This window comes from Xenopus laevis, chromosome 8L, assembly GCF_017654675.1.
Source record: "Xenopus laevis strain J_2021 chromosome 8L, Xenopus_laevis_v10.1, whole genome shotgun sequence".
Lineage (NCBI taxonomy): Eukaryota > Metazoa > Chordata > Amphibia > Anura > Pipidae > Xenopus > Xenopus laevis.
Window position 1 is genome coordinate 97316133 of NC_054385.1, and position 12413 is coordinate 97328545.

Sequence of the window (12413 nt, forward strand, 5' to 3'; positions counted from 1 at the left end):
GATATAGTAAGATAATAGTAGGAATGTTTACAGGGAATTAAACATTTATTTCATATTTACTTACATATTCTGATTTGTATGAGTCTTAGTAGACTAGATAAAAACTTGTGCTTTACTCTTGTTTTGGGTCCCTAGGACCTTGGCATATTGCTTAAAATGGCAGCATACACCTTTGTTCAACATGAGAGCAATGAATAGGGCGTGTGCTGAACTTAATTTGTGCCTATTGCTTTAATCACAAAAATCTATGGTTTTGTTATATCTTGGGTTAAACAGGGCAAACATGGAAAGTGAGCCTACTCCATGCCTGCTCCTTATAAAGTATACAGGTTATCAGTGCACAAATAATCTCCCTGCACAATAGATTCCTGCTAACGGGTTTCCCATACCCGTATATTTAAAGGCCAGACTATTCAATGTTTTTATGATTTATCAGAACTTTCCTGACTGTCTAACAAATTGACACACTCATTGCTTCCATTATTCTGAGCATGTTTCAAACACATTTATTTCCTATGGGTATTAGTGTTCCTATCAGTGAGTCCTAAAGCACACCCATTAATCCATGCAGTGTTTGATAATGCAGATAATTATTATCACCCTGCAATGGATTTTTTTCAGCTTGGACAATAAATAGTCAGATCAGAAAAAGGTTTTCATTTTACCAGTGGTATGCATTGGTACAGCTTGTACAAAAAAAAGATTATTCCTAAATATTTTATCTTAAATACTAGTAGGCACAATTAAATAAATGATGGTAACTTTGGAATTATGATGCCAAAACACAGTATTTTCCTAGACTATTCATCATTTTGTTGGTGTTTTTTCCTTTAAATCCAGAAGAAAATGCCGAACTTGAACTCCAGTTTACTTCGTGCGGTGCCAGCGGACCTCACGGACCGACTCAGACACAATGTGACAATGCTTACCGCAGCAGCAACATATCTGTAGTTGTGGGGAAGGAAGGTCCACTTAGGGGAGTACAGATGTGGAAGGTCCCATTCACCAACATGTACCAGTAAGCAAACCTGTCAAGTATAATTGTATGCCATAAATGTAGTAATTTTTCATATATGAAATTATGGTGTGATGGTTATTTTTCATTTTTCTCTTGTGAATTATTAAAGGTCACCAAAAAAAGAAAAAGTATCCATTATTTTATCTCCATGTTTCATGGAAGGATCTAAGATCAATTCCATATAGGGCATAAATACTGAGGACAGTTAGATAAAAACAATAGAATTATTGTGTATTTCGGAAATCTTTGGAAGTGTTCTGGAACGGTTAGGTTAATAAATCTGATTTGTTTGGTTGGTGCTTAAAGAAACTAAACCCAAATCACTCCAATGTGACTCTAATCTCTATGTCCTGCCCTGGGACAACTCTCCTCTTTTTTTTTTTTTAAAAAAAAAACTGTCTCAACTTCCAGCTTGTTGCCAGCACATTTGTACAGTAATCAATAAAAAATTGCTGCAATGGGCTGTTGTCACTGAGGATGCTGAGAGCGGGCAGGAAGATGGCAGCTATAAAGCTCTGTACACCTCTATGTTGTACTACATGTAATATTTCTAAAGTTCCTACTGAGTATGCCAATAGAATTATTGCCAAAATTTACGCCTTCCGCCACCAAACTGATTTTTTTTCTCTACTTGAATTTACTAGTCTATTAGAACTTGACTGGTGCTTAGATTCATATATCTTGATCCTCTTGTTTCAGAATTTCTGCCTATGGAGCGGCGGGAGGCAAAGGAGCAAAGAACCACAACAATCCTGCCCATGGGGTCTTCATTTCTGCCATCTTCCCTCTGGAGAAGGATGAGATTTTATACATCCTGGTTGGCCAACAAGGGGAAGATGCCTGCCCAGGGGTGAGTAGTCTTATGGTGGATTTCAATTTAAAATACAAGTTGCTGCTATCACATAGAATGTGTTGTATTTAATAACACCCTGTATCACGTTTCATGTGCTGAAAGCAATATACATAGGATATTGCATTTCCATGGTACACAAGAACTGAGTTTCTATATTCATTATGTGCCTAAAATTTATATAGGTTTAGTTTTCCTATTTACTTTGCTGTGCCTTGAATGATTTAGTTGCTGTAGCTTCAACAATTATTCATTCATGTATCCAAAAAAGGTTGGGGCTAATTTAAAAGTAGAAGGGGAACATTAAGGTCTACAATATCCTGCACCTGTGTATTTCCCTAACTGGTTATACTGCACAGGCCTTATTTTACTACAAAACAAGTAGTCCAGTAGCTCATAACACAAACTTTAATCAACTACCTTCTACAGTCCAAGTAGAAATACAGTTCTTTTAGCAACAGTCATTGGACAAACCTGGATCTGAGGCTATCATTTTTTTGCATGATGTAAGGGGTGTTAAAACCTCTGTTAATAAAAAAAATAATTGGACTGTAGAAGGTAGTTGATTAAAGTTTGTGTTATGAGCTACCATTTTCATTTATTCTTATTATACTCTATATATAGCATATGGAATAATGTATTATATTATATATATATATATATATATATATATATATATATATATATATCATCTTATTATGTATTCACTTAAGCCTCTACGCTTAGTTCCAGCCCTTATGTGGTCCCTTTTTGAGTTATATCTTCAATTAATTCTTAAAGGTCTATTTATTAAAGGTTGGAGTTTTGTTTTTCACTAAAAAAACGTACATTTTTAGAGAAAAAACTCAAGTTTTGAGATTTATTATGCCCCAAAGCAGCAAAAAATCTGAATCTGAAAATACTCCAGCAAAAATCTGTCAAATTCATGTAAAACTCAATAGAAAATGTCCCTTTAACCATTTGAAGATGGTTTTTGCCTTCACGATTTTTGTGTGTTTTGGGTTGTTTGACGCTGGTTTTCGCTCAAAAACTTGATAAATTTGAGTTTTTGACACATGAAAAATTCATGGTATTCATAAAAACTCAAATTTTACAAGTTTCGATCTGATTTTTTTGATATTTTGTTATTAGTAAATTTATAGGTCAAGGTTTTTTCTAGTAAAATAGGAGGAAAAAAATAGTTTTAGTAATAAACCCCATAAATGTAGTTTAGCATCGGAAGGGAGGTCCATAGTCTCTCAAATTTTTTGAAATATAAGTTGGTTTAATTAGGTGAACAATTTTATCTATCGTTCTATCAATCAATTTTAGATCTATCAATTATGTCTGACTGGGGAGATGACAATTCATTGCTTAGCATAAAGCAAAGTTGATCTCAAGTTGCTAGTATGATTAAGAGACACAGTCTCATCAACAAAGCCCAAGAGACAGACGTTTGGCATTTTGACTAGGGATGCACCGAATCCAGGATTCGGTTCGGGATTCGGCCTTTTTCAGCAGGATTCGGATTCGGCCGAATCCTTCTGCCCAGCCGAACCGAATCCGAATCCTAATTTGCATATGCAAATTAGGGGCGGGAGGGAAATTGCATGACTTTTTGGTGCATCCCTAATTTTAACACATGGAAGATGTAATGTACACTAAGGGACTAATTTACTAAAACTCAAATTAATCTCAGTTTAATATGAAAACAAAGTCAACCAAACTCCCATCCACCAATTGAACTCATTTATCAATGAGCGACAAAATCGAGCGTCAATTCACATTGTGGACTTGATGCCCCTGAAAACTCAACTTTATTGAATATTCGTTGCGAAAACTCAACTTTTTCGGAAATCCACGACCTTATCTGATAATCCAACAAAGATCATGATGTCAAGAAACAATTTCAGGGATATCTGCCATTGACTTTTGCATGACCTCTACAGGTTTGAGATGGAGTATTTTCAGATTTGGATTCTTTGTAGTATAAGAAATCTCTAAAAAGGTTATTTTTATCCACCGGAAATTTGAGCTTTTGTCTTAAAAACCATGACAATATATATTTGAGGTTAAATAAATGGGCCCCTTGAACTTTGCTATCTTTTAAAACAAATGAGAAAACCATTAAAATTCATCTTATTTTCATCCAAATGAGTTTTCAGGTTAGAATTGATAACTTTTACAGATGTCTGAAATCAATAGGATCCTTAAACTATATAAAGTCCAACTTTTAAATCATTGGGTTCTGCATCACAGAATAGACAGGCCAAATACCAGGCCTATAACTAAAAGCTGAAATCTATATTGACCAGAAATCCTCTTCAGTGAAAACAAATATTTGACTAGAGGGAACTGCACATGAAAATCTTTTTCAAATTTGACCCCTAGACTAGAAAATGGCTCCTTAAATTTCCCCCTAGAGTTCCATCAAATTTATACACAATAATTCTCATGATTTCCAACTAGAGATGTCGCGAACTGTTCGCCGGCGAACTTGTTCGCGCGAACATCGGGTGTTCGCGCTCGCCGGAAGTTCGCGAACGTCGCGCGACGTTCGCCATTTTGGGTTCGCCATTGTTGGCGCTTTTTTTTGCCCTCTCACCCCAGACCAGCAGGTACATGGCAGCCAATCAGGAAGCTCTCCCCTGGACCACTCCCCTTCCCTATAAAAACCGAAGCCCTGCAGCGTTTTTTCACTCTGCCTGTGTGTGCTGAAGAGATAGTGTAGGGAGAGAGCTGCTGCCTGTTAGTGATTTCAGGGACAGTTGAAAGTTTGCTGGCTAGTAATCGTTTTGATACTGCTCTGTTATTGGAGGGACAGAAGTCTGCAGGGGTTTGAGGGACATTTAAGCTTAGGTAGCTTTGCTGGCTAGTAATCTACCTTCTACTGCAGTGCTCTGTATGTAGCTGCAGTGGGCAGCTGTCCTGCTTCTGATCTCATCTGCTGACTGCTGCAATAACAGTAGTCCTTGTAAGGACTGCTTTTATTTATTTTTTTGTTGTTTTACTACTACTACTACTACTACTACTATAAGAGCCCAGTGCTATTAGTCTAGCAGTGTTGGGGAGTGGGACTGGTGTGCTAATCTGCTGCTCCTAGTAGTTCAGCAGCACCAACTTTAATTTTTTTTTTTTAATATTCATTTTTTTTTTATTTTACTTTTTTTTATTTTACTACCGCTGTAGTAGTGTATAAGTTGACCTTTTAGGCATTATTTGCCCTGTAGGCATTATTTGCACAGTGTTTTCTTCAACCGCCATCTAGCTGTGTGACCTTGTTCACATTCTGTCTAAATATCCATAATATTACCGTCTCCAGAAAAAACACCGGAGTGACTTTTTTCAAGCAGCCATAATATATTTTACGTAATCCGTATCCACCGCTGTAGTAGTGTATACGTTGACCTTGTAGGCATTATTTGCACAGTGTTTTCTTCAACCCGCCACCTAGCTGTGTGACCTTGTTCACATTCTGTCTAAATATCCATAATATTACCGTCTCCAGAAAAAACACCGGAGTGACTTTTTTCAAGCAGCCATAATATATTTTACGTAATCCGTATCCACCGCTGTAGTAGTGTATACGTTGACCTTGTAGGCATTATTTGCACAGTGTTTTCTTCAACCCGCCATCTAGCTGTGTGACCTTGTTCACATTCTGTCTAAATATCCATAATATTACCGTCTCCAGAAAAAACACCGGAGTGACTTTTTTCAAGCAGCCATAATATATTTTACGTAATCCGTATCCACCGCTGTAGTAGTGTATACGTTGACCTTGTAGGCATTATTTGCACAGTGTTTTCTTCAACCCGCCATCTAGCTGTGTGACCTTGTTCACATTCTGTCTAAATATCCATAATATTACCGTCTCCAGAAAAAACACCGGAGTCACTTTTTTCAAGCAGCATTCATATATTTTACGTAATCCGTATCCACCGCTGTAGTAGTGTATACGTTGACCTTGTAGGCATTATTTGCACAGTGTTTTCTTCAACCCGCCATCGAGCTGTGTGAGCTTGTTCACATTTTGTCTAAATATTGATAATATTATCGTCTCTAGAAAAACCACTTGAGTTACTTTTTTTCAAGCAGCATTCATATATTTTACGTAATCCGTATCCACCGCTGTAGTAGTGTATACGTTGACCTTGTAGGCATTATTTGCACACTGTTTTCTTCAACCCGCCATCGAGCTGTGTGACCTTGTTCCCATTCTGTCTAAATATCCATAATATTACCGTCTCCAGAAAAACACCGGAGTCACTTTTTTCAAGCAGCATTCATATATTTTACGTAATCCGTATCCACCGCTGTAGTAGTGTATACGTTGGCCTTGTAGGCATTATTTGCACACTGTTTTCTTCAACCCGCCATCGAGCTGTGTGAGCTTGTTCACATTTTGTCTAAATATTGATAATATTATCGTCTCTAGAAAAACCACTTGAGTTACTTTTTTTCAAGCAGCATTCATATATTTTACGTAATCCGTATCCACCGCTGTAGTAGTGTATACGTTGACTTTGTAGGCATTATTTGCACAGTGTTTTCTTCAACCCGCCATCTAGCTGTGTGTATTATCGTTTCCAGAAAAACCAACTGAGTTTTGTTGTTGTTGTTGTTTTTTTAAAAATAATGCCAGGCAAAGGCAGGCCGCCACGCAGAGGCCGTGCTAGGGGCCGTGCTGCTATGCAATCCTGTGGCCCTAGCAAATTGCCCAGTTTTAAAAAGCCAATGACCCTGAACTCCCAAAATGCTGAAGAGGTAGTTGACTGGCTTACACAGCACACCCCATCCTCTACCGTTTCTAACTTTACCACAACATCCTCCTCATCCTCCACTGCTATGGCCACCCCACGTAACACTTCCTCCACCACCGGTGCCCCTTCTTCACTGGGGTCAGAGGAGTTATTTTCCAATGAGTTTCTTGAACTGAGTAATGCGCAACCATTATTGCCAGAAGAAGATGAAGGAGATGAGGACCTTACACCAGATTTAATTCTGGCAGAGAACACGATAGAGATGGACATAATGAGTGATGAGGAGGAGGTCCCCGCTGCTGCTTCCTTCTGTGATGTGTCAGAAGAAATTGATGCATCTGAGGAGAATGATGATGAGGAGATTGATGTTTTGTGGGTGCCTAGTAGAAGAGAGCAAGAGGAGGGTAGTTCAGATGGAGAGACGGAGAGTCAGAGAGGCAGTAGGAGAATAAGACTTAGAAGAAGCAGGGAGGACAGCCCGCAGGGATCAGCAGGGCAACAACATGTATCGGCACCTGTGTTCAGCCGGCCAACGCACCCGCCATTGCCGCCAATACCGCCAACTCCGCCAACTTCTACTGTTACCGCCAGATCGCACACTTCCAAAAAGTCAGCAGTGTGGGATTTTTTTAATGTGTGTGCCTCTGACAAAAGCATTGTAATTTGCAATGAGTGCAGTCAGAAACTGAGCCTTGGTAAGCCCAACAGCCACATAGGTACAACTTCTATGCGAAGGCACATGAGCGGCAAGCACAAAGCACTTTGGGAGCAACACCTCAAAGGCAACAGGCAAACTAAAAGCCACACTCCTTCTGGTCCAGCATCTTACTGCTCTACCTCTGCTCTCCTTGACCCGTCTGAACCACCCTCCACTCCGCCTTCCACCTTGACCACCTGTTCCCATTCCCAGTCATCTGCCACCAGCCAAGTTTCTGTGAAGGCCATGTTTGAGCGTAAGAAGCCAATGTCTGACTGTCACCCCCTTGCCCGGCGTCTGACAGCTGGCTTGTCTGCACTCTTAGCCCGCCAGCTTTTACCATACCAGCTGGTGGACTCTGAGGCCTTCCGCAAATTTGTAGCAATTGGGACACCGCAGTGGAAGGTACCCAGCCGCAATTTTTTTTCTAAAAAGGGAATACCACACCTGTACCAACATGTGCAGAGCCAAGTTACCGCATCTCTGTCACTTAGTGTTGGGCCAAAGGTCCATATGACTACTGACGCATGGTCCTCCAAGCATGGTCAGGGCAGGTATGTCACCTACACTGCCCACTGGGTGAACTTGGTAATGGCTGGGAAGCAGGGAATGGGTAGCTCAACAACAACAGTGGAGTTGGTGTCACCGCCACGGATTGCACGCGGTTCTGCCACCACCTCTACTCCTCCATCGCTCTCTACCTCGTCTTCTTCTTCTTCTTACTCTGCTGCTGGGTCCTCCTTCTCCTCCTCCACACCTGTGCACCCCCAGCTCCCCTAGGCTATTCGACGTGCCAGGTACGCCGTTGTCACGCTGTCTTGGGGATGACGTGCCTGGAAAGCAAAAACCATACCGGATCTGTACTCCTGTCATCTCTGCAGTCACAGGCCGATCGGTGGCTGACCCCACACCAACTGCAGATCGGAAAAGTGGTGTGTGACAATGGAAGCAATCTGTTGGCAGCGTTGAGACTAGGCAATTTAACACATGTGCCCTGCATGGCACATGTGTTAAATTTAATAGTCCAACGTTTTGTCTCCAAGTACCCAGGATTCCAGGACGTTCTCACCCAGTCCAGAAAGGTGTCGGCCCATTTCAGACGTTCCTACACAGCCATGGCACGCCTTGCTGACATTCAGCAGCGCTACAACATGCCAGTCAGGCGTTTGATTTCTGACAGCCAGACTCGCTGGAATTCAACGCTCCTTATGTTGGAACGTCTGCTGCAACAACAAAGGGCCGTCAACGAGTACCTTTTTGAACTGGGTGGTAGGACTGGATCTGCACAGCTGGGGATTTTTTTCCCCCGTTACTGGGTGCTTATGCGCGATGCCTGCAGGCTCATGCGACCTTTTGAAGAGGTGACAAATATGGTCAGTCGCACCGAAGGCACCATCAGCGACCTAATACCCTTCGCTTTCTTCCTGGAGCGTGCCGTGCGACGAGTGACAGATGAGGCTGTAGACCAGCGTGACGAGGAGCTGGAAGCGCACGATTTCTGGTCGGAATCACCAGAACGAACCCAGGCACCTGCTGCAACGCAGGGAGAGGTGCCAGAAGTGGAGTCAGAGGAGGAAGGTGGCTTTGTGGAGGAGGAGGAGGAGGACCAACAGGAGCAGGCTTCCCAGGGGGCTAGTGGTGACCTTTTGGGGACCCCTGGTCTTGTACGTGGCTGGGGGGAGGAGACCGTGGATGATGCAGTCCTTGATAATGAGGAAGCGGAGATGGATAGCTCTGCATCCAACCTTGTGAGAATGGGGTCTTTCATGCTGTCATGCCTGTTGAAGGACCCCCGTATCAAGAGGCTTAAGGAGAAGGACCTGTACTGGGTCGCAACGCTACTAGACCCTCGGTACAAGCATAAAGTGTCAGAAATGTTACCAACATACCACAAGTCCGAAAAGATGCGGCATTTACAAACCAGCCTGCAAAACATGTTGTACAATGCTTTTAAGGGTGATGTCACTTCAGGAACTCATCAACATTCCAGGGGCAGAGGTGCCAGTAATCCTGCCACGAGCACACCTGCAAGGACAAAGCCCTTTGGCCAGTCTGTAACGTCAGACATGCAAATGTTTTTCTGTCCAAGGCAGCGCCACAACCCTTCTGGATCCACCCTCAAAGAACGCCTCGACCGGCAGGTAGCGGACTACCTGGCATTAACTGCAGATATCGACACTCTGAGGAGCGATGAACCCCTGGACTACTGGGTGCGCAGGCTTGATCTGTGGCCAGAGCTGTCACAATTTGCCATGAACCTCTTGTCTTGCCCAGCCTCAAGTGTGCTCTCAGAAAGGACCTTCAGTGCAGCAGGAGGGATTGTAACTGAGAAGAGAACTCGCCTAGGTCACAAAAGTGTCGATTACCTGACCTTTATTAAAATGAATGAGGGGTGGATCTCGGAGGGTTACTGCACGCCGGAAGACTTGTTCTGACTTCTATGCAGCTGTCCTTCTCTTCAAGCCTCATGACTCCACACACAGCTGTCCTTTAGCGTCCTCCTCCTCCCTCCGCCACCGTTACAAACTAGGGTGCAAACCCTACTGGTTTAATTTTTTCTGGCCTCTGTGCTTCAGTGGCTGCAACCAAAAAAACTGGGCAAACAATGTCTACAAGGTCAACGTATGGCAAAAAATGACTATTTTCAGCATTTATATGGCATATTTTTTCTGGCAACTGTGCTTCAGTGGCTGCATCCAAAAAAATGCATATTTTCTGCATTTATATGGCATAATTTTTCTGGCCTCTGTGCTTCAGTGGCTGCAACCAAAAAAATGCATATTTTCTGCATTTATATGGCATAATTTTTCTGGCCTCTGTGCTTCAGTGGCTGCAACCAAAAAAATTTATATTTTCAGCATTTATATGGCATAATTTTCTGGCAACTGTGCTTCAGTGGCTGCGACCAAAAAAATGACTATTTTCAGCATTTATATGGCATATTTTTCTGGCCTCTGTGCTTCAGTGGCTGCGGCCAAAAAAACTGGGCAAACAATGCCTACAAGGTCAACGACGTTGACCTTGTAGGCATTGTTTGCCCAGTTTTTTTGGCCGCAGCCACTGAAGCACAGAGGCCAGAAAAAATATGCCATATAAATGCTGAAAATAGTCATTTTTTGCCATACGTTGACTCAACGTATATGGCAAAAAATGACTATTTTCAGCATTTATATGGCATATTTTTTCTGGCAACTGTGCTTCAGTGGCTGCGACCAAAAAAATGCATATTTTCTGCATTTATATGGCATAATTTTTCTGGCCTCTGTGCTTCAGTGGCTGCAACCAAAAAAATTTATATTTTCAGCATTTATATGGCATAATTTTTCTGTCAACTGTGCTTCAGTGGCTGCGACCAAAAAAATGCATGTTTTCTGCATTTATATGGCATAATTTTTCTGGCCTCTGTGCTTCAGTGGCTGCAACCAAAAAAGTTTATATTTTCAGCATTTATATGGCATAATTTTTCTGTCAACTGTGCTTCAGTGGCTGCGACCAAAAAAATGCATATTTTCTGCATTTATATGGCATAATTTTTCTGGCCTCTGTGCTTCAGTGGCTGCAACCAAAAAAATTTATATTTTCAGCATTTATATGGCATAATTTTTCTGGCAACTGTGCTTCAGTGGCTGCGTCCAAAAAAACTGGGCAAACAATGTCTACAAGGTCAACGTATGGCGAAAAATGACTATTTTCAGCATTTATATGGCATATTTTTTCTGGCAACTGTGCTTCAGTGGCTGCGTCCAAAAAAACTGGGCAAACAATGCCTACAAGGTCAACGTATGGCAGTTGTTTAAAGAGAACAGCAGATTACTAGCCAGCAAAGCTACCTAAGCTAAAATGTCCCTCAAATCCCTGCAGACTTCTGTCCCTCCAATACAGAGCAGTATCAAGCAGATTACTAGCCAGCAAACTTACTATCATCTGTCCCTGAAATCACTAACAGCTCTCCCCCTACACTATCTCTTCCAAGCACACACAGGCAGATTTTTCAGATACATTTTTGCCCTTGATCCCCCTCTGGCATGCCACTGTCCAGGTCGTTGCACCCTTTAAACAACTTTAAAATCATTTTTCTGGCCAGAAATGTCTTTTCTAGATGTTAAAGTTCGCCTTCCCATTGAAGTCTATGGGGTTCGCGAACCGTTCGCGAACCGCTCGCGTTTTTGCGCAAGTTCGCGAATATGTTCGCGAACTTTTTTTCCGACGTTCGCTACATCCCTATTTCCAACTAGTAAAATTGATGCACTGACAAGTATTGCGTTCCTAATTGTATTATACTATTGTACATTCTAAGACCATTGCTTATCCTCTGTCGCTCTGCTGACTCTTTTTCACGCCTCTAGAAAAATGAACTGACCAGAGAAATATGCATGGGTAAGTCCTCCATTATTGAAGACAATTATGATGACCAGAAAAAGCTCTCAGAGTGGGCAGGTGGCGGAGGAGGAGGTGGTGGAGCATCTTATGTCTTCAAGGTTAGTCCCTAAGCTTCAATAAATGCTTTATATTTATTATCAGATTAATAACCTTGTCTTGTTTTAATGGCCAGATTAACGGTAATGTCCCACGTTGAGTTTTTTTTTGCCTGGCGAGAAATAACTCAGAGGGCAGGCAACAAAACACTCAGAATCACACCGCTTCATCACATTGATCTGAATGACAATAACACAATTCAATGGGAAGCGGTTGCAAACATTTTGTCACTGGACCTTGGACCTTTGAATCCCTGTAGCTATTAATCATTAAAGCAACAAAAATGCTGTAATCACTACAAGTTCCTTTTCATCCCAGTCAGTGTTAACCCCTAGACTGTTAATGATTATTGAGATGTTCAAGTCTGCTTAAAGGAGAAGGAAAGTTTTAGTGTTAGGCACCCCCAAGTGAGCTGCCTTATTTACTTACCTGAAACCCCGGACCGGTGCTCCTATCAGCAGAAAACTACACCGGCCCGGGGTTATAACAATGAGCACCACGGAGCGATATTCTTCCGACTTCTTCTTTCTTCTCGCGGCTGCTCATGCGCATTAGAGTGAAAAGCTGAACTTTAACTAAAAAGTCGGCTATTTCGTTCAGCTGCGCATGCGTTTGCCCTGGGAAATTTGA

The 12413-nt window shown here is 41.9% G+C and overlaps 1 protein-coding gene across 1 annotated transcript in view; it reads left to right on the top strand.

Annotated features, from left to right (window-relative positions):
- LOC108698980 (leukocyte tyrosine kinase receptor) overlaps positions 1–12413 on the top strand; it is an 88554-nt gene that overhangs the window by 55011 nt on the left and 21130 nt on the right. Inside the window, exons 11-13 of the mRNA XM_018230838.2 lie at positions 841–1018; positions 1718–1868; positions 11654–11785. Of these exons, the coding sequence (XP_018086327.2) occupies positions 841–1018; positions 1718–1868; positions 11654–11785 (461 nt within the window). The remainder of the gene's footprint in view (positions 1–840; positions 1019–1717; positions 1869–11653; positions 11786–12413) is intronic.